Raw genomic sequence first — 23,808 nt, forward strand, 5'->3', positions numbered from 1 at the left:
CCACAAGATACAAAATACTACATTTTGGTAGCAAGAAGCTTGAAGCCATTGCAGTAAGATTCTCTGATATACTGAATCTTGAGAAGTCATTTTCGATAAGATTCTCTGACTTTAAGGGGATTGTCTCCCCCTCTTTTGAAAACAAGGAAAAATTTCCTTAGTTTCGCATCTCTTAATGGGTGATACTAAACTTATTGTATCTTTATATATTTGGAGTCAGCATAAAGAGCCGATTCTTTGGATGGATTTATTGATACCAACATTCCATTATTAAGAAATTCGGTTACTATTGAACCGCGTCGCTGCTTACTACAGTTTGTAACCACAAACTGTTTGATAGACTAATGAACCGCTGAGACAAATATCAGACAATTTGGCATAGAAATGCACCCACCGCCCACTTTTCCACGGATTCTGTGAATGAAGAGTTCGGCCATCCATACAATTCTGAATTTCATCTTTTTTATATTTTACTGATTTTACAAGGATTCGATTTAATTCAGTATAGAAGTTTACTTACAATAAGGTTACAATACTTACAATAAGTCTTCCAAGAGGTTCTTTCTTCACATACTCTCTAATTGGTTGAATTTTGACTTCTAAAGTATCATGAGAAGAGGTTTTAAACATTATCAAAGATCCCTGAAAAAAAAACTATATTAAAATCAAAGCAATAACATAACAACGTAAAGTTAAGCGTAAAGCTGGTAAAGTTCTAGATGACATATTTTTCTATCTTAGACAGTAATTGAATAGAGTATTTGAGCCTTTCAGAAACGGTCCCAGCGTCTTCTATGTACCCTGGGATTTTTTTTTGGATAGAGTTTCAACTCTCCCTTCATTTTTGGAGCTAAACAAATTGTATAAAAGTCAAGTAGTCTACATAATAAAATTTTGACACACACAATTTACTTTAATTTTCGGTTATTAGTCCCTTTGGCAGTCTTTATCTTTGACTCTGTTTCTGCCTTTGTCTTTGTTTTATATTTGGATCTAAGATTTGAACACATAATTCTTTCTTCAGCCAGAAAATACCAGATGAACTTCCTCGGATGAAAAATAGCATGACGCCTTGAACGTCTTTATTGACGTTTCACGTCTTCAATGTTTATAGTTTAGTCACCTTATCTGGGGAGACGTCTGTTCGTTTTACATTTTGGTGTTTTTAGGTCTATCGGTTTGTTCCATTTCTTTGATCTATATCTTCTTTTTTTTCTTTTTTTTTGGCACAAGAGGGTTGACCCGTGGTTTTGGCCAAAAATTTTTTAAACTTCTTCTATTTTAACCGGCTTAGAATTCTCGTTACTCAACATCTTTCTTAGCTTTCTTACGTATTTTACTATATTACTATGTACTTCATAAAAAGTGTTCATAAATATGGTAAGTGCTTTATGTAAAATATAATATACTAGAAACTTATTATATACTATATGCTTACTATACTACTTGTCTTACTTATATTATTTTACTTATTTAATTTACACGATTTCTTGATCTTTTGCCTAATTTTATACGAATTTTCATTTTCTATGACAATTATATAAACCTATGCTAGTTTTTTTCTATTGTACTTAAATTTTCCTACATTTTATAAGCCGTCTAATCTTGTTGATGTTTGCTTTTGTTTGTTTACAGTTTATGCATGTGGCCAAGCACGAGTTTTAATAATGAAACTAAGATGAGCCAATTCCAGATAGCAGAGTTTAACAAAAGCTAAACAGTTTACTTTTCAACTTTAAAGATTATTTTGCAAAAAAAAAAAAAAAAAAAGATCATGCGTAAGCGTAAACTTAAAAAATGTTAAACTTAAAAAAGGTTTATGAAACATTCACTGTGCTACATAACCCAACCCTTTCGCCCTTCTAGAGTGTGTTTACAGCACCTGACAAGATTTATGTAACACAAAACATTTTTTTCTGTGGGCAGACCAAATAGTCTTCATAGCGCAGGTAGCGATTTCTTGATTTTCTGCCTTCGGCCGGGAGTGCAATTAGTGTTTGGTGGTAAATAATCCGACTCTTCTCGTGCCCCCCCCCCCCAAAAAAAAAATCTCCTGATGCCCAGTTGGAGCTGGGTCGACTCTTGGCTGAGCTTACAGAGCCACACCGCTGATCCGGTTCCAAACCAAATAACCAACGACACCAGGACCTGAACTCCATTCTCACCGAAAAAAGATTTCAAGTCTACCCGTAAAAACATGAAAAAGCGCTTTCTCAGCGGGTTAAGTTCTTGCTTGATATATCTGTGGACTAGGCCGGCCTATAGGCCTTAAACTTCTGGGGATAGGCAGCTCAAGTACCCACACTTCCCACAACACTTCATTAGAATTGCGTAATCTCATAAGGAGAACCCTTTGGTAGTTGATTGGAGGGTATTTTATTTTTAATAAAAATGTGTTCTAAAGTGTCTGAAGTTGTCAAGAATTGTGCGTTTTCTTTTCTTTTTTTCTGCGCACTTTTTGTTTTTCTTTTCATTTGTTATACTCCTCTTTAGTGCATTTGTGTTGTATGCAGAGGATAAAAATAAATTATTATTATTACTATTAAGACCTGCAACCAAATATCTTTGTATGAGGCTATTGAGCTGATCAAAGCCATTACGGAGTAGCATTTGTGGTTTGCTCTTAAATGATTGCCCAACATTAGGAAGAATATAGAGCATGACTCTTTTATGAACCATTGAAACTGACAATGATTTAACTACTTTATGAACAGTTGAACCTAGCAATGATGGCACCACCACCTTACAATGCATTTTGGAAAAAAATTGCCTAAATTCTGACACCCATCGCAAAATGTTACCGGATTTTTTGGAACCGCTAAAATTTTACCGGAACCACAAATCCGTCGGTTAAAAACACGAAGAAGTCCTCTCTTCGTCATGCAAATTTCTTGGTCCTCGACCCCGAAAGGCATCAAAAGTATTGGTTATTATTAATGATAGAATTACAACAGAATTAATATCAGAAGAGAAATCTGAAAAAGAAAAGAGCATCTCTCTATGTTGACGGTAGAAATACAGACGCTAGAAATCCCCCCAAAAATAGTACAAAATAAAAATTAGGCAAAAATAAAAAAAATTAGAAAATAACAGAAATTTAAAAACTGAGGGGAAAACTTCCACATTAACGTTACTGCAACCATGTACTTGAAAAAGTATTTGTCTTTATGTTGTTGCCCAGCGTCAAGAAAAATAGAATGGTATCTACTTAGCTTAAGCGAAGCTACAGTAATTTTGAAATGCAGCATTTTCATTCTGTTAAGAAACAATCGATTATTCTGTTAAAGTAAGCATCTGTTTTTAGCAGTTTAGGGGCCTGAAGACTTAAAATTTAGTTTGGTTTGTGTCTACTCATTTAAGTATTCTACTAATTTAATTTAAGTTTACTTTTTTTTACTCAGAGTAGTGCAAACACAATTCCAATAATTTCAATAAACTAGGAAGATTAGTATTTTTTTTCTTATATTAAGTGGGAATTTTATATACTTTTAAGACCTTGAATTAAAATTTAACAAGGTTAAGATTTTCAAAATACTTTTTTTTAGGCCTTTTCTAGGTTAAACCAAATAAAGGATAAAAGTCAGATGAGAAAAAGGTATAAATTACCATCAGATTCTCCACTGACAGCTCTTTCAAATACAAAGATTCTTACTGTCTCAATTGCTTCCAAATAAAACTTAGATTCTGATTTGAAGTAGGTTTGGAGATTCTGATCATATGTCATTTGGTAATTGGGAGACATGAAGACACTGAACAGAATCAATAGGTATTTCTAAATAGGTTTTCAGACATTCAACGTCTGTCATTTGGTAATTGGGAGACATGAAATCACGTGTACAGTTATTGTCATCAGCAGAAATCGTCAGATTTCTGCATCATCGGATATCCAGAGGAGGGGATATGCCCCCCCCCACCCGGGAATTTTTGTTCAATTCAAAAAACAAAACAAAATGCATATAAGCAGATTTTTGATGTGTTTTTATTGTTTCCCTCCCCAGATCACAAATCCTTGATGCGTTCTTGCATATGCTAAGTTTGAAACAAACATTCGAGAGTGGACGTGGATACATCATGGAAAAAAAAATACTCACGTGATAGTTGTCATCAGAAAAATAATGTGTCAGCTCGAGAACGGACGAGGCTTCAACGGCACATTGACCGTCTAGACTGAGCAGCAGTGATGCCATATCAATAGTGGCTTGAGCAAGAGTCATCATGGCTTGATTTGGACTAGGATGTAAATCTTGATAATGGTATGCATTTTCCCAATAGCTATTCAAAGAAGTACCTATAAATCGACGATTATATCGAATAAGATTGTAAACTCTAGTTAAAAAGGAAATGATATATCTGCTATCTATTGTCACTTTTTAGTACTAAATTGATAGAATAGCAAACTAGACATACTCGCTGAGAACAATTGCAATAAAAAATTTCGTCTCTATTCTCTTGGAGAAAGCAGGTGCTAAAATAACATTCTAGGTGTAGTTAAATTGAACACCGTCCTCAATTTCATATTCATTTTCTAAAATTTTTGAACAAAATAATTTTTCATCAAATGTATTCTTACTTAGATTTAGTGGGTTTATCAGTGATAATCACTTTGGTCTTAGAAAGTACCACTCAACATTATATACTATTCATCACCTCTTACGTTAGTTAAATTATGAATTTAAGAGAAAAGTGATCCCTTTAACTGTATTTATTGATCTAAAGAAAGCCTTCGGTACGGTAGATTTCAGAATACTTATGTAGCGGTTGAAAAGTCCAGAAATTAAATTCAATGCTGTAAATTGTTTTCAGTCTTACCTTCACAGTCAAGCGATAAGTGTCGCTCATAAAGATAATTTTCAGTGCCGTGATGCCCATTGCTTGGGGTGTGCCACGGGGTTCCATTTGAGGACCCCTTCTATTTCTAATTTATGTGGATACCCTGCGATATTTAATAATCGATTGTGTAATAGCTTCCTTCAGTGGTAATACAGGCTTTACAGATTTTGCCAAGTCAGTTCGAGAAACCATGGGAGAAGCAAATCATGCATTCGAGTGTGCAATGGTCTCCCAGATAGTATTAGAGCGGCGAGTAACTTAATTTTGTTTAAAAGTAACTTAATTTGTTTTTATTGAAAAATTTGTAAGTTTTGGGGAAGTGTGCAGGGAGGCAACGAAGTGGGGTTAGGGAGCTTAATAGGTAAAGATGAAAAAAATTAGTAAATTTGTTTGTGATAAAATGATAAATTGGTTTTTGTGTTATAATTTATTGAACAATTTTTATGCTAAATCGTGATCAGAAGATACAGCTCTCCCACGGGACTATTATCTTTTATGTGGCTCTAAGCTATTTATATAATGTAGTTGTGTTCTTTTTTTGGTGAAATAATAAAAGAAACATATGAATTTTTTAAAATACCTATCTATATTTTCGAACGCAAACATTTTTAGATGGTTTCCGGAAAGGAAGCACGATGGCTTCGACTCCAGTTATTCCTAGAAAACCCCTGCATATATCGACTAGGTTTCCAAATGGCATATCCACCTTTACAGCTGAATTAAAAGCTATTATTAAAGCTCAAAATTTTATAATTAAGAATCCCACAAATTTCAAGGACCTGACCTTTGTTACGGACTCTAACTCTGCCTTACAGCTTTTTAGCCAGATGCACACACAGGTTGGTAAAAGACTCTGACACAGAAATTCTATGGAGGATAATACAGAAAATTTCCCAGCCTTATTTCCAACGGGTATTAAGTCATCAAGGGAATCAGCACAATGAGGTGGCTGCCAAATGCTAATAGAACAGAAGATGTTTATATTGAACCTGCAGTGAAACAAGGAACTCTAAGTGACAATCCGGTAAAGAATCCCCCACAAGAATCCAACCAGTTATTATTAATCATTTTCTTTCCATGGGGAAAATGTCCTCTAATTTAGAATCCAAAGTGATTCATCGACAATGATAAGAGAAGAGCACGATTGGAAAAAAAGCGAGGAAAAATACCGAAGAAAAGCTAGAAAAAACGAGGACAGCGAAGAAAAACCCAGGCTGCAAATTTTATTCTTCAGTTCTAGAGACTTCATAGTATATAATCTTTAGCTACAACAGTACTCCAAAGTCAGCAGCAATAACATCATATGCTTACTCAAGACTTAGAACAAAAACAGACACGAGAGAGCAGCTTAGTATCAATCTTAAATAGTTCAACTAGATGACCTGTTCTTACAGCCTGCATCGATTTTTTTTTTTTTTTTTATTCTGACTATTATATATCCTATATTATTGACTATTTTATATTCATGAAAAAAGAAAAGATGATGGAGAAAGAAGGAATGAACATAAGTTTGAGCATAAGTTCTTCGAAGCCAAAAGGAGCCCATTTCGGATTTTTCTAAGAAGAATGGAAAATAGTGGAGTTTTATTATATTTTATTTGTTTCTCCAATACGGTTAATCTTCCACAAATGCTTACAAATAAAGACCCGTTGTGTTCTCCTAACCTGTATTTTAACTTAAAATATATTAGATACCTGTTTTAATCGGTTACTCAGATAAAAATCTATGAAATTATTTAGAAAGATACCTCAGAAACGGTTTTTACTAAAAATTGTGTTTTAGCGAGCTAACAGAAAATTATTTCAATTATTAATGATACTCTAACAATTTGGAATATTTTTGGAATATACATATAACAATTTGGAGCTATTTATTGATGAATTTATTGTAAAATTAAAAAATTTTTAAGAATAAAGATATAAAAAAATCTAACACATAACTGCGAGTGAACTTTACGTTATACAGCTTTGTGTTGTTTTGTTTTCTAACATTCTAGGTCTGATTCAGAATTTCCTGCCAAACCATATAGTTCCCTAGGCCAGAACACACCAATCCCTGCGCCTTTTTGTGCTCTTTTCAAATATAGGAATTGCGCCCGTCGTAATCGAATGCTAATTTGATATTTCATAGTGGTATAGGGCCAACGCATGGATGCATTACTATTCATGTTGAACACGCCCCTCCCTGTGCCATTTATATTATTTCCAAATACACAAATTTTACCCGTCGTAAACCAATGCTAAGTTAATATTTCACAGTCGTTTATGCCCATGCATGGATGTAATACTATCTATGTAGAACACACCCCTCCAGGCGCCTTTATATATTCTTTCAAATACACGAATAAACTTAAACTTAACAATGTATAATCTTTGTCCATGTAATAGTTACTTTTTCAGTCAAATCATTAAAAGCTATCCTTAATTTTTTGGAGCTCTACTTCTTCACGTAATAAAATGAGGGTATACTAAAACACACCCCTCCCGGCGCCTTTGTATATTCTTTCCAAATACACGAATTGTACCCGTCATAATCCAATACTAATTTCATATTTCACAGTCGTATACGCCCCATGCATGGATGTAATATTATCAAACGAGATAAACTTAACAATGTATTAATCTTTGTATATTTAATAGTTGCTTTTTCAGTCAAATCATTAAACGCTATCCTTAATTTTTTGGAGCTCTATTCTTCATGTAATAAAATGAGGGTATACTAAAAAAGAACAATCTATGGATTCTCAGACTTCACGAATAAATACACTAAAACAAATAGCCATACAAATATACCAAGTCTGTTTGACATGCTTAACTTCAAATTAATCCCGTCCAAAGATGCAATCCGAGCGTACGATCGTTTTCTACATAACTTACAGAAAACTTTCAACAAACTTCAAAATTCGTTAAACCTTGCGGTATAATTGCGATATCAAACAGAAAAAACTGTTAATAAAAACAAATCATGTAATAAAATTGAAGAATATCAAAATTTATAAATGATCAAGTTTATCAGATTTGGTTGCAATAAATCAATGCTAGCAAAATACTGACACCAGATTTGGAATTCAAGTGTTTTGTTTACATTTTAAAAATGAAACTTATCTTACCTATCTTATCTTAAAAATAGTATATTTAAAAAGAGCATAAAAAGGTACATCAAGTAATGTGTTCACCAAGCGAAGTAATCGAAAGAGAAAAAAAAAATATCAAAGACATTTCTATAAGGCAGGCCAGTAGTCACAGAATGGTCATTACGATGCTAAGGCTTTGAGAGAAACTTTGACAGACAATCCCGAAAAATGGAAAGAAGGGGAGGTAAGTTTGAAAATTGCAATGTAAAGAAAATTGAGATATACCGTAAAGGAAGTTATATTTTAGATGAACTGGCGATTCCGTTAAAATCGGGCGTTTGGCCCAACTTTTTGTAAGGTCTTAAGATAAAAAGTTCAGCTCTAGCTGTAAGCTTTAGAAAAACAGACTATATAAATGAAAATATAGAAAAACGTACAGAATATTTTAGATAAGATAGTGGGGAAAAAAAGAAAAAGCTAACATTTTTTAGTAATAACAAAGATCCAATTATTTCAAAAAACTCTCTCTGCTGTATAGTTATCATGATGTTGTTTGATTTCGTGATATATCAAGTGAAAATTATCAATATTTGAGGCTTTTTATCTTTCGTCTGGTCTTTTTTTTGGCTTTTCTCTTATTTACTACTCTGTTTAATTCAGTTTTTTTTTCCTTTGACAAAAGGCTTTCGGACATGAAGTCGAAACAATCAGATATTTATTATTAATTTGTTTCTGTTTTTTTTTTCACTGTCTTATTCAAAATATTAACCTGTTTTTCTAAATTTTCATTTGTTTAATTTATTTTCCTGTACGGAATTGTATAAAAGGTCAATAATATGAAAATATATACTGAATATCTGAGATTTTGATATTTTGAGGGTCTAGGCTTTACTCCCCCATCCCTGCAAACTTTCCTATTTTAAATCCACGCTCATTAAAAATTACTTATGTTAGCTGAAGCATAGGCTATATTTAATAATAAACTGTGTTCAAGGTCAAAACAGAACGCCCAAACAGGATTAATAAATCAATCCGGACATACAGTACATGTCATTTTAGCCAATCAGTGCTCAGCTGTGGAAAGTCAATGCATGGTTTTACGTTTGGTTTGGAGGAGAAAGCCTCATCCCCACATCCAAAAAGAAATGACACAAAACATACATATTACGATAGAAGTGTGGGTAAGTATGGATACATTTTGAGGGCAAAGATCTATACGAAACCCACCTCGTCTTAGATTCCTGGTTTAAGCGGACGCAATTTATACGTACTTTTATTTGTGTGGTAGAATACTAAACGGCTTTTATGTTCTATGTAGTCAGATATACTGCCTCTATGATCCAGAGAGTGAACTAAAAAAGATGTTTTCTTGAAGTTTACATCCTGAGTAACGGATATGAATATTTCAATCTATTTTTTGTCAATTCTAGCAATGTCAAATTCATGGTCTACATAGAGGTAACTCCAAATGTGTATAGGCCTATTCATAAATTAAGATTCATTCAAGATTTTATTTATACCGAAATTTAGCTAGTACAAATTTGAGCCAATCAGAGTTTTTCAAAGAATTTATCAGCCAATCAATAAACCTGATTGGCCTAAATCAGCGCCAGCTAAATTTGAGTCTTAACAGAAGCAACTAGTTCAACACCTTATAAACAGGTAGTATTACATAAGCTAAGCTTACTATTTACAGGGGATGTTACCAGTTCAGCCTCCAGCTTTGTAATTGCAGTTTGGCTGATGAAACCTTCAAATTTTCTGGCAAAGTAGATTTGACGCTCACGTAGGCCATCTATTTTTCCGTAATCCTGAAAAATTATTGAAACTCGAGTAACATTTTTATTTTTGCGAGTCCGTACAGCCCTTTTTTTCTGATATTATGAGAAACCTGATAATATAAAAAACCTGATAATATAAGATACAAAATATAACTGAAAATACGTTACGGTCAAGATAACGAAGAAATTAAAAAGCATCAAAAAGCCGAGTTATGCCGATGTTTGTCCTCACTTTGAGATGCATTTCAAATGCTTTACAATACATGGGCTTCAAATACATTCCTGTTTTTGGCACAGATGCTTCAAATACATTCCTTCGCAGAGGTTATCAGACTATCTATAGCGGAGGGGGGGTGTTAAAATGAGAAAAAATTCCGTATGTGGGCTCATATTTTTTAATTTTCCCATGAAGCTCTTAAAAACAACTAAATGGATATTTGTACGAAACGTATCACATGAGACTAGAAAGTGGTATTTTCCAACGCTAAATATATATCTATTTATAAGCTATTATATATTTATATATAAGCAATTATTTCCTAGCTATTATTTAAGCGACTTCACCTCCGTTCCCCCTAAAGTCGAAATAGAAAGAAAAAATATAGGAAAGAATAAGAAATGAGAAAAGAAACAAAAACGAAAATATGAAATAAAAAAATAAGAAAAGAAAAAATAAAGATAAAATCGAAAGTAAAAACGAGAGAAAGTAAAGAAAGTAAAACGAGAAGACTCAAAAGTTATATTTGAAAATCTCAGAATATTTACTAGGCTCTCAAATACGATGCCACTTCCGGTCAATCATCAAAATATATATATTTTCTTTTTAACTTCTGTTCTATTTTCTTCCAAGTATTTGCCCTCAAAATTGTTTTCAAAAATTCAAATTTGAATTTTCTATTTGTCTTCAAATTAAAATCGTCAATTGTCTTCAAACCCTCATTAACTATGCACTGTCTCGACTCCTAGAGTGTGAGTCGATTACAATCTTATTCTTATTAGTATGGCAAATTGGAACAAGCCAAAATAAGACTTTGCAAGTGCTATGTATTGTTTATGAGAAGCCCGATTGAATTAGTAAAACTTGAATTTAAACCGTTAGTTACTGTGTAAATATCTACGGAATTGTATATTGACATCTGAGGGTTTGGTTTTTGTTCTTATTATCTCTGTTCTAATAACATATGTGAGCATACTTATGAGCCTCTTTGTTGCTCTTGTAGATTCCGAGTTAATCTAAAAGTTGCTTCCCAAATCTGTATGCATTAAACGTTGATATTTCGGTTTTGTGTTAGCCATTGTGTGTTTTTTTTATTTTTTTTTTATATATCCATAAGCTGGCTGAGGCGAAACAGTCTTAATTTACCAAGAATATTACAATAGAACATTTCACCCTCCCCCCCCCGACTAATCTTAGGTGTACTAATACCTGAAAGCTGCATTTTTCTCAGATTTCCTATTTTGGTTGTATGCAATTTGTGAAGTTTTTAAGCTGGTACTAAACTATCGTCAGTTATATCGAAACACCTAAATAAATAAGAAAATATGGTCAGTTTGAATGTGACTTCCCGAGGTAGCTTCCCCGGGCACCGCGGCTGGGGGGGCACTTTAACCAATATTTTCATTTTGATTCGGCTTTCTGCTTATATTCAAATCAGGAGAGGGGGTGTAATGAATTTTACCGGTTACCACCAGCTCTAGGAACAGCCCTGACTACTACTAGCACTGCTACTAAAGATATTACAAGAGAAAATTCCGCCTCCCAGACTAATCTAAGGTCTACCCATACCTGAAAGCTGCATTTTCCTCAAGTTTCTTCTTTCAGTTATTTGAAAATTATACAGTGTTTAAGGTAGTACTACACTATCAATAGTGCTGCCGTGTTGAAACGAGTAAATAAATAAGCAAAGCTATTTAGTTAAAATCTCACAACAATTTCCGTCTTTAAAAAAATCATGCATCATTATATATGTATAAAGTCATACGTTATAAAAATAAAACATATTTATGCATGTTTAGATTTTTACCTCACCATTTCAATCAATGAGATTTCGTCTTCACTGTTTTTGCTGATTTCAAATTTGGAAAATTATGTGCTAAAAATAATGTTTCGAATTTCGTACTTAAGAAAGTTCCTCGTAAACACCTTTACGTGTACCTTTAGACTCAAACGTTCCCCCCAATCATTATTCACACGTTATGGCGCGTCGTAGCAAGCCTCGTCATCACTTTCTATCTTCTACGCCTACAAAAGGCTTATGATTCATATTAATACCATCATCATCAATGGTATAAAGCTTTCATGGCTCCATCTAGTCTGGGTTAAAGTAGCCTTAACCGGGAAAAGCAGAAATCCGGAAAGGCTTGCAATACATAGAATCAAGTTTCCTGAGACCCAGACCCGATACTTAGATCCTTAGACCAAGTTTCCCTCAAATGATATCCTTAACAACTCACGCATAAATAAGAAATTGCAAAAATACTGGCTTTATTTAAATTTGGAGCTGATATTATATTAAGCCATATCGGCGTTAAGGTTTTCAAAAGAGACAATTTGAAACGGGATTCAAACCCTGTCCAAAACATTAAAGCTCTGGAAAGGTAAATTAGATGTCAGTAGTTCTTGTTGAACAAATCCTAATGCAGGTAACTTTGATCAGTCTAGAAAAAAAGAGAGAGAAGGAGATAAAGCATAAGCAAGATCTATACATAGCACTGAATACATAGCATTTGAATTTTTGTGTTAAAAGCTCAGCAAAGTGTCAGAAGACACGAAATATCTAGATTGTTGAAATGGAATCCTACCTCAATACGGAAAACCATTGGACTGCAACCACACCAATCGACAACATGCTTATACTGGCATTGACAGCCCTGACTTCTCTTCCAGTGGGTGAGACGCAGATTTGAATCAACATACGCGGAACAGAACTTCGAGTTCAGTAATACAACGTGAAAAAAAGACTGAAAAAAATTGAGATATAGCAATAGTTATAACACCAAATACGCTGAAAAGAACTTCAATTTCAGTAATAAAACGTGAAAAAAACTGAAAAATCGAGAGATAGCAATAGTTATAACACCACACACGCTGAAAAGAACTTCGAGTTAAGTAATACAACATGAAAAAAGACAGAAAAAATCGAGATATAGCAACAGTTATTACAACACACAGACTGAGCATAACTTCGAGTTCAGTAATACAACGTGATAAAAAAAACAGAAAAAATCGTACTTGTCGAGTGGACTCTGTATTCTTTGGAGGATTATTAGTGCAAGAAGTTTACTAGGTATGGATATACCTGGATACATCCATCCTGGTAATACCTCTCCATGTATGGATATACCTCTCCAATTCCCAGGTAGTGATTTATCACCTTTTTTGAAGAGTTTTATGAGTGTGCTGCGCTTCCAATCTGTTGGTGCTTTTTGTGTCATCCAAATTTTTCGGAGTAAGGACAGCCATATAGACATGCGTGAGCTGATTGGTGCCTTTATTAACTCTGTCGTGATACGGTTTTCGCCTAGTGCCTTGCCGTTTTTTAATTCCTTTGAGACTGTCAGTAATTCGACACGAGTCAAGGGTTCTGTATTAATGTCAAGCTTGAGGAAAGCTATAGAGGGTACGTCTAAAAGTTGATCAGGCAGTGGTCTATTCAAAATCTTTTCAAAATGGTTGGCCTATGTCTCATTAATAGCCGATCGCTCGGTGATGAGAACGTTTAACCTTTTTAAAGATGTTTCGGGTTTTTCGTCAAATTCTCCAATGTTTGTTTTTGCAATTCTGCATTACACAAAGTTGAAACTACATGAAATTTACCATTTTTGAATCAGTCATAGTAGACAACTTTAAGTTTTGGGGCCTAGAATACTGAAAACTTATTTTTATACCAATGTTCAATGATTTTCTTTTTTCTGTATTAGAAAAAGGGAAATCTATTCTTTTTAGGCGAACAGTAATTGTATATATGTGTCTGGCTGTATTTTTTCTCGAAAACGACTTGATAAGTTTTTCTGAAAACAGGCATACTAACAATAAACTGAGGCTACAAGACAACCAACAGCGAGAACCACATATACACAAGCTTGTCACAGGCCGAGTGCCAGGGACCAAGTGAAGCTCTCTCTCCTGATATCTCTTTATTATGTACAGAATTCAGTACTTGACAACTTCTACTTTGGAATTATGCCACGATCACAGCAGTTCGTTGCCACTCAGGAACAGTGCAGTGACATATAGTGACATACAGTGCAGTGCAGTGATATAGTGCAGTGACAGTCACAAATAAATTGATTCTAGTGGTGCTTTCACACTACAACGTACAACATTTCACATCAGCAAGAGCTAGAACTTCACACTATGTTTTGCAATGTTCTGGAGAAGATTTTGTCTTTCCCTTAGGTTTTTGGAAAGTCAATTTAGTAGCCATATAATCAAATTTTTGTTTGAGCAATCAACAAATTCAACACATTTTGAATTTTCAAAATTTTCAAATGCTTAAATGCATGAATTCACCATAATTTCTGAGGATAAATTAGTAAACTATCCCTAGAAAGCTTATAGAAATCTGCCCTATGTAAATTTCCATTGGGATCAGAAAAATCAACCTACAAGCGACAAAATAGAACTTCAGTATAAGCAATCAACAAATCCTCAAAATAAATTAGAAACTAAACCCAGAAAGTTTTCCACGCTTGTCCAAAGCTTGAATCTACAATTCATAGTTTTAGTTTTGAACAATTAGCTTATGATGATTAGAATGATTTTAGTAAGTGATTTTAGCAATGATTGAAATTTTTAATAAAGCTTATTCAGGATTTGTTCTATAACCAGTTTTCAAGAAAACTGTAACCTGAAACATTAACAGAAAATAAGTTAATGCCAACTGACTAAATTTCATTTGGTCAGTTATTTAATTATTTATTAAATTATTTAATTATTTATTAGATTATTTAATTTTTAATTAAATAATTAATTAAATTAAATTATGAATTAATTAAAATTATTTAATTTTGAAGCTTTCCATTTTTTAAGCATTTAAATTTTATTTAGTCTGACTATTGATTCATTTTAGCCCCCCAAATGTTTGAGATCGAATGTGCAGAACTAGTGCTCAAAAATCTTTGAATATCCAAACTCTCTTGCGGCAGATCCGAAGGTTAGGAAATGAAAGATGAAAATATAACAATATATAAAAAGAACATATTTAAAAAAAATATAGTTATTAATATCATCCATATTTATCTAGAATTGAAATTATTTATTTATATAAATTCATAATACTAATACGCTAAAACAAAATTTATGAATGTCCGAACTCTCTTGCCAGAAATCCAAAAGTTTCGAAATAAAAGATCCAAATAAAAGACTATATAAAAAGAATATATTTATATAAACACAATCTTATTAATATTATATGTATTTATACAGTATTAAAAATTATTTATCGATACAAATTCACAATATTAATACATTAAATTTTATTATTATTAATTTATATTAAATATAATCTTATATTCTTATTTAAATGTATAAAAATATTTTTAAGTATGTTTATTTAAGAATAAATAAAAAAAAATCCAAAGATAGAACTTAATATGTTCTTGACAGGAATATATTGTTAGCAGTAGCAGGAGCTATTAGTAATAGCAGTAGTGTATCATTTTACCAAGATATTAGAGCAAATCCCAGGAGGGGCAATTATGTTCAAACGATTTTACAGAAAAACTCCAAAAAAGTAACGTTAATGTAAGCAAGAATAATCCTTGAAATAGTTGATTCTGAGCTTGACACTATAAAAAAGTAAAATTTTTGAATCACTGATCATTTATAATCGAAAAAAAAAATTGGGACACAAACTTCTTGTGTAAGAAAAACTCATAGTTACGAAGTTAATGATAGCTTTTACTTAAGAGTCACTGAGGCCCAGAGTTCAGAGAACGAAAAGTCATAGCACGCCTTTCAGGGAACGATAAAAAAACTGCAAAAAAATGCAGTAACTATTTGGGTCTTTCACAACACTTTATAAAGGACTTCAAGACTCCAAGGCACAAAGACACCAAGACTTTCAAATATCTAAACTTCTTTTAGATTCTTAATTTTTGAAAGCGAATCTCAATTTTTGCCACAGATGGGATTAGGTTATATAAAAAAGATGAAGAACAAATCTTGAAATCGGTTTTTTACAACAAAAACTATTTTGATAGAATACTTTTTTAATCGAACTCAAATAAAACTAATCTAAAGAAGGTAAAATAATCTTCTATAGAGGGGTTTTCTAAGCCCCTGTGTCCGAAATGTTTCCAAATCCCCAGTTTGGGAACACTGGAATCACTGCACTACTAACATCTTTACAGCAAAATTTGTAAAAAATACATATTATGTTTAGACCAGTTGTATCTACTGAACTTTCTGAAAACCAGCTAAAAAAGCTATTGCAACAATCTATTATTTTATCAATTTTGTCACAATTTCGTGATACTACAGAGGTTCGAATGTAGCAAGTTACCCTAGAGAGCAATACTTACTTAGCACAAGCTTACCTCAGCAGGAAGGAGAGTGTAATTATAAAGCACCTTCAATCCCTCAACAAGTTCACTGTTGCCATTTACTAAAAATTCGACATAACTTCTATGCAAAACCACCCAATCACTTCCACCATCAAATTTAATTCCCCTTGGCAACTTTCGGCTTCCGATTCGCCACATGTGCTGGTCACATTCATAGAAAGTTCGATCAAGTCCCTGCTTCTTCATAAACTCAGCTGTATTCCAACCATGAGATTTGACAAAATTCTTACCCATATTTGCACCAAGGAAATCGGAGAGACGCTCTACAGACCTGAAACGAAATCACATCACCATAAGAACAAAAATATAAGGAAATCCACAGATTATCTTTAACAGTATTCAATGACACTAATAATTATAACCTACAAGTTTCATATAGCTCCTTCCAACCACTTCGTAATATTGACAAATTATAGAACTACACATGAAAGGGATGGGTTCAGTGTAAAAGATATACGGAGAAAATATCAAATTTAAAAACTATCAACCAGGGATAAATCAATTATAGAGGCTAACGATGAAAACGAAAACACGGGAAATAAATGGTTAAATTTATACATTTTTCCACGCCAATTAAAAAATGACCATCATGTTTTTTCTATCACGTTAAGCTCTTTTGAAAATTGAACTTTACCAAGATTTAACATTATATGAACATTAGTAGCATAGTTAATGGGGTTTCTACCTCACCTAACTCATCCATTCAATTTACATCAATTTTAGTCCGTTTTAAAAAAAAATTAGATAAAGTTATGATTCTAAAGGTTATTGAAAGAAAAAATAAAGATAATATAAATTATTTAGATATTGATATCAAACTATCCACTAAAAAATTAAATTATTATATTTTATCGATAGTATAGGAAGAATGGAATATATTTAAACTATTTTTTAATTACATCTAAAATTCTAATTTCACAAGACCTGTTTCGATCTTAAAGCTTAGGATGCGACATTGTAAAAATATCGGAAATTTGAATTTGAAATGTAATTTAATTTAAATGACCTGTTTTCATTTTGAATATAGGGATAGAAAATGTTCAAATTCTGCAATATTCGATGTTAGAATAATGCAAAATGAACTGAAAATGATGTAAATTAAATGGATGAGTTAAGTAAGGCAGAAACCCCATTTACTATACTACTAACATTTACAATTTTTGCTTTTGTTTTTCATCCCTCTCTTGAAATTCCCAAAATTGATAAAAATTCTGGACACTTTTTACTTAAAATATCAAATTAAAGTTTTTTTTATTATTAAGAAGTTATGTTACAGGAAATTAAACCGGATAATTAAGCAACACGCTGTGACACTAAAACGTTTATATTTATGTTTAGATCCTTAAAGCAAAAAAAATGTTTTTCATTCTTTCCCTGAAACCCAAACATTTATCAAAATTTCGGGCAATTTTTATTTAAATTATCAAATAAAAAATTTTCAATTATTATTAGGAAGTTATATAATAGGAAGTAAAACCAGATAATTCATTAACACACTGGAATGCGAAAACATTCATTTTTATTCAAATCCCTTAAAGCAAAAACAAAAAAATAGTGAAAAATGTAATTCTAATAGTGTTTTCCAATTATATAATCATATGCTTTGTAATTAAATATCATATTTAACCGTATAATACAAAAAAACTGTTTCGTAGGCTGACCATTGGTCTACGTAGTACAGATACCGATTTCCTGATTTTCTGCCTTCGGACGGGAATGCCATGCTTGGTTGGGTGAGGAGGGCAAATCATCCGCCGATTTTCGTGCCCTCTCCCATATTTCTCCAAACACCCATTTAGAGCTGAGTCGACTCCGGTTGAGTGTACAAAGTCACACCTTAGACCCAAGATCTAAACCAAACAATCGGCGACACCAGGAATCAAACTCCTATCCTTACGGACACAGGGATTATATAATATACGCAATTATATGTAATTATCTTTGATTTCATTTTAAATTATATAAAATAGGTACTATTGTATGTAATATTAATCCAAAATATTAAGTTTTCGTCGTGTTCTCTACTGTTGTTGAAATAAAAAGTCTGGGATATTAATTTAAAAGGAAAGTTGTTACGTTTTCAAAAAACTGCGTTTCATTGCGAATTTAAAGTGGTATACATTCGTTGTTTTTTTTTCAAGATACATTCGTTCATATTTTTTCCATTCCCCTTCTTTTTTGCTGTTTGGTGCTACTGGCTAAAGCCAAAGATAGCGTCAAAATATTCAACACTCTTATGTTGGGAGGCCCCCAAAGGTCTCCCACATCTGTAAGTGCCCTTATCCGTTGTGTTTAATTCTGTTCTTGAAGGTAGCCTCTCACTAGCCGTCCTGGCCGAGTTGTTAGCGTTCCAGACTTGAAATCCTGAGGTTAGTGGTTTGAGTCCTAGTGCACGTGGTTTTTTGGTTTGGATCAAGGGTCAATAGTGTGACTCTGTAAGCTCAGAAAAGAGTTAACTCAGCTCTAAATCGGTACCTGGAGATGGCCTCTAAATGACCGAGTGGTTAACGCTCCAGACTTGAAATCCTGAGGTCAGGGGGTTTGAGTACTGGTGTACCTGGTTATTTGGTTTGGAACAGAGGTCAGTGGTGTGACTTCTTTAACTCAGCTCTAAGTGGGTGCCTGGAGAAATTTGGGGGAAACACGGGAAGCGTCGGATGATTTGCCCCCAACCGCACATTGCAAACCCGCCCAAAGGCAGAGAACCAGGAGATCAGCACCTGTCTAGCCTGCGTAACTCAGACCATTGGTCAGGATGACAAAAAGGTTTTTCTTGAGTAGCCTATCACGCTCAAACTATTCACAAAATTGCTATTAATATTCATGAACAAGCTTATCTTGTAGCAGTGACTGATACAGCAAATTCTTTTTCAGATATTCAAGTAAGGTTATTCCATATATTCTGCGTTCATAAACAATCCTGCCCTATTCAAGAAGAGACACCACAAAAAGTTTAATCTAGGCCCACTTCTGGGGGAGGGGATAGGGTACCATGCGCTACTAGCTATTTTGTGATGTAAAATATTTAACGGTTGAAGAAGCCTTTCTGCTCATTTATTTAATTACATATTATGAATATTTATTTCAATAGATGAAGTCCATTGTATAACTAATTCATTTAAGTTGCCTTTTCATGATAGATTTTGTTTATGATTACTCCAAACCAGGGTTGCGAAACCACAAGAATCAAACTAACTCTTTCTTCAGTAGAAACCTACATTCAGAAGAAGATCAAATACAATTTCAAAAGAACGTTTAGCGCATTATATCACACTCCATCGACTAGGTTCGTGAACAATGTCATAACAATCTTTCGAATACAGAATATTCTCTACCAAAATCTGGTGTGTTGGAGAACTTTTTATGACCTACACTTTCAATGATATTATGAGCTCTTTACAGAAGAATGTGAGATAAATAGTAAAGCAGATTTTGGTTCTCAAAAATCTGACCCAATGTCACCTAAAAGGGATGTAAGTAGCTAAGAAGTCGGGGCAGTAGTCTCCAAACCATTTTGGCGATTTCCATTGCAAGGAGGAAGTTTCTCCATTTACATCAATAACCACCACATGATTATAATCAATTATTCTTTTAAATTCTCAAAAGCAAATCCATTTCCTTTACGAAGCGTAAATAGCATATGAAGGCACTTTCTTCTTTTATGTATAATTTACGGTCAAATACTCAAGTCATGCTCCGTTTTTGGCACTAATGTTAAACAATATAAACTAAAATTATACATAAAAGAATATATATATATATATATATATATATATATATATATATATATATATATATATATATATATATATATATGACCCAATATATATATATATATATATATATATATATATATATATATATATATATATATATATATATATATATATATATATCAGATATCTTCGCTTGATTCGCAAACTATATCGACAATTATTTACCTAGTCACCCCTAGCGACTTAAATTTAAAGCACGGGAAACGTCGGAAAACTATTTCCATTGCCATAATAACGGGTGAGATAGAGTCCATCCCTCCCTGACAAACAGCACTTATGTTTAAGATTTACAATAGCATTCTTCAAAGTTATATTTCTACAAAAATATCAGCACAGAACAGTATTTTTTTTAAACAAAAGACATGTTTAGCAGCAAAAAATAACGCATATATACACAGTAGAAACCCAACACTACCCATTTGGCAAGCATAACTAATCCTATCTTAAATAACTAGAAACATACCTTGGTCCAATATAAAAAATAGATGGACAGCAATGTAGATGAGAAATTCCTGTGAGTAGGGGGGTAAACCTACGAGCACTCATGTAGCTAATCCACATTCTTAGTTGCTTTCCGACCCTTCAACAAGCAAACATGCTATAGCCCTTTTCTGGCAGATATTGTTTATCGACATTAAAGGTTTATTTATCAACATTAGTGGATCAGCACGGATTATTATTATTGTTTATAAAAATTCTTGTTATAGTGTTACAAAAAAGCGTATAAAAGTTCCTATTCGGTTGAATATCATTTATTATTTTCTCACGTTTGCTCTGGTAACTTTTGAAAGTTTTCCAATGTTTGATCAAATTCTGAAAGTTTCAGTTTTATACGAGCTAATCTGTCACAAGCCCCATTAAAGAGAAAGGTGTTGAAAATTAAAAGAAACTACCTGCTTATGTCTTATTTCAGGCAATATCAAACTAACAAAAAAACTTCATGGCAAAGTAATTATTTTTCTCTCTTCGAAAACTGTAATAAAAACAAATCCCCATGTCATCTTCTAATAGCTCATATCTTAAGTAGGTCTCAGGACAAAGAAGTGGAAACACACAGGTTTCCTAGGTCTCAAAATGATGTCTAAATTGGCTTCTTTTTTACTAGAGAAGGAGGCACTTGCTCCCTTTTTCCCTCCTTGGTCCCATCCATGCTGATTAGGACGTTTTAACCAATGTGGCACTTCTTCTGCTTAAATTACCTAATTAAAATTTAAGAATTTAATCCTTAAAAGGAAACTCTAATTAAAATTCCTCATTCTGCCTTGAAATTTCAACATTGATTTGGCCAACAGGCATGAAAAACAATGATTCAGCTGTTGGTCGTTTTCATCCACTACGCTGATCAACAAAACCTTTGTAAATGACTATAACACAATTGCTGATCAACAACCCCTTGCCAGAACAGAACAGAAAACAAAGTAGCCAGAAAAGACCTTATAGCACATAGATGTAGGCTTTACCATATATGTAGACTTTACCATACTTTACCAAATCTTACAACTCACCAGACTTTACAGACTACCAGACTTTACCATAGATGTAGACTTTACCATATATGGCCAGCAAGAAAATTAACAGAAATAATTTTTAAAGTGAGGATGCTTTTAAAGTAAGAAAAAAATATAGGAACATACACCTGGAATCAAGCGTTGCATATTTGGCAAGTAGAAATAAGCCAAGCATACCGTCCCTGACATGATTACACTTCTGACGTGTTCAAAAAAAGACATTTGCTGTCAAGGCTGCCAAATGAACACACTTTATATCAAAATGACACATTCCCATGTGTTGGGATACAATGACATAAAAGGGTGAAAAATTGGGACCTTTTTATAAATTTGGGACTTATAAGGGCAAATAAGGGACACATTATGTAAATTCATGACATAAAACGAAAGATTTCACAAATGGACAAATATTTTGGTAAAAAATGTCACCTTTCACTAATATAGTGCTTTTTCTTTATATTTTTTTAGCATCTACGTTTTGCCAGAGATGTCGTAAATAAAGATTCTCTTCAAAGTAAGGAATTTAAATATTTATGTGATTTTCGTGCTTTCACGCAAAGTCATTTTGCATGAATGTTTTATATGGATTTTTTGTATTAATTATATTTGATGTTAATTAGCCGCTTTGAAAGAGGTTTAGAAAGCGTCTTTTGGTCAATGGTACAACTAGTAAAACAATAGCCTCTAGTTTTAGAGACACATTCACGGACCAAAAAGTTGGCAATCCTGTTCTCAAAGGGATAATCAACGGGTTAATGTAGATGAAGTGGATAGAAGTGTGTGTGAAAATACATTGTCCTGCTGAACTTCCCTGTGAATGCAGAAATTGGAAAAACGTAAGATACGACCTTAATGCGCAAGCAAAAAAAAACAACAAAAAAACAAGAAAACAAGCGCGGAAGGTCAATGTGAAAAAAAAACAAAAACAATGTGAAAACCATAATTAAAAGATAAATAAAATTTAATAGAAGCCAAAAATTATAAGAATTAAAACCAAATACCTAACAACCACAAAGCGCCAATACCCACGATTTGTACAAAATCCAAAAAATTAGAACTGCCACCGACGAAATATTCGTTTTGGGTTTTTTCAGTATTCTGATTTGGCCTAAAAAACTCCAGTTTTGATCGCTTTCTTTCTTTATATTATGGAAGGTCAATGTAGTTAAGAAATTATCTTTTTTTATATTTGGTTTTGGTCGCAATTCAGTACGCAGTTAATGCTATAGTGGACAAACTTACGCATGCCAGTTCTGTATTGCTGAATATCGATTTTTATAGATCCTGTACAAATAAAATTATCCTGGATTTCAAAAATTATTTAATTTTACACATTCTTGAAGACGGCGAAGTCAACATCATTAAAGCGTATATAAAAAAAAAAATCTCATTGATATCTTTGTCTGCAAATAAAAGCTTGAATAAGTACCAGACTACTTCTAGTACTTGTGGGTTCGACTCCCACTGAAAGCATTTTTTTTTCACAGTATTTTCTTTTCATTTCTCAGGTATCGCCCAACTCCTCTCCAAGTAAAATCCTTGCTCCAATCATGTCCGATCCTAAATAAAATTTAAAGATAATCCAAAAAATGTTTAACTCACTTAACAGGAAAATCGGATTCGCTTAAATTCAAAATGAAGTCCCATTCGAAGTTCAAAGCCTCTGCAAAGGATCTTAGCAACATTTTCAACAAAGATGCACCTCCCCAGATTGTTGACAATCTCTTGCGAGCAACCTTCAAATTTGGCAGTTTTCCTTCAAGTTTCAGCATTTCCCGAAAAAGATAATCTTGTCTCGCATCAACATGAATATAGTAGAAATGATGAGGTCGGTAAATGACTTTGAGAAGTCGACGTACTTGTCGTGCTGATCGTCCATTTAACGACAGCAAGAACGCTATCTTGGCCTGTCTGGTTTCGGCCAACTGTGGAAGATCTGTGACAGCACTTTTCTTAGCTAGAAAATGAAGATTATGCAGTATTTTGTCAATTGATAACCAATAAATAGAGAAGTTGTCGCACATGGGGGTAAATGATCGTTACCCCGACAATACTTCCATCAACATTTAATCAAATATTATAGAAAGCCAAAGAAAAAACTGGAGAAAAGATTTGTATACCCCATCACTGCTACCGTCTCTAATACCTGCTATTATGGTACAATTTATACCAATATTGTTACCCAATTAAACTCCTGCCAAGTTTAACAACTAAACCTAATTCCCAGCTGATTTAACTTATCTAATTTATTCAACACTATAACTCAGTCCTT

At 33.1% G+C, this 23,808-nt stretch overlaps 1 protein-coding gene across 2 annotated transcripts in view; it reads right to left on the reverse strand.

Annotated features, from left to right (window-relative positions):
* Positions 1 to 23,808, reverse strand: part of LOC136040115 (xylosyltransferase oxt-like) — a 58,068-nt gene that overhangs the window by 23,381 nt on the left and 10,879 nt on the right. For both annotated transcript variants that reach the window (XM_065724209.1, XM_065724210.1), the window contains exons 4-9: positions 23,139 to 23,493; positions 16,226 to 16,523; positions 12,488 to 12,646; positions 9,592 to 9,715; positions 4,092 to 4,288; positions 541 to 642 (exon numbers count right to left, since the gene is read on the reverse strand). In XM_065724209.1, the coding sequence (XP_065580281.1) occupies positions 541 to 642; positions 4,092 to 4,288; positions 9,592 to 9,715; positions 12,488 to 12,646; positions 16,226 to 16,523; positions 23,139 to 23,493 (1,235 nt within the window). The remainder of the gene's footprint in view (positions 1 to 540; positions 643 to 4,091; positions 4,289 to 9,591; positions 9,716 to 12,487; positions 12,647 to 16,225; positions 16,524 to 23,138; positions 23,494 to 23,808) is intronic.

The sequence above is a fragment of the Artemia franciscana genome, chromosome 20, assembly GCF_032884065.1.
Source record: "Artemia franciscana chromosome 20, ASM3288406v1, whole genome shotgun sequence".
Classification (NCBI taxonomy): domain Eukaryota; kingdom Metazoa; phylum Arthropoda; class Branchiopoda; order Anostraca; family Artemiidae; genus Artemia; species Artemia franciscana.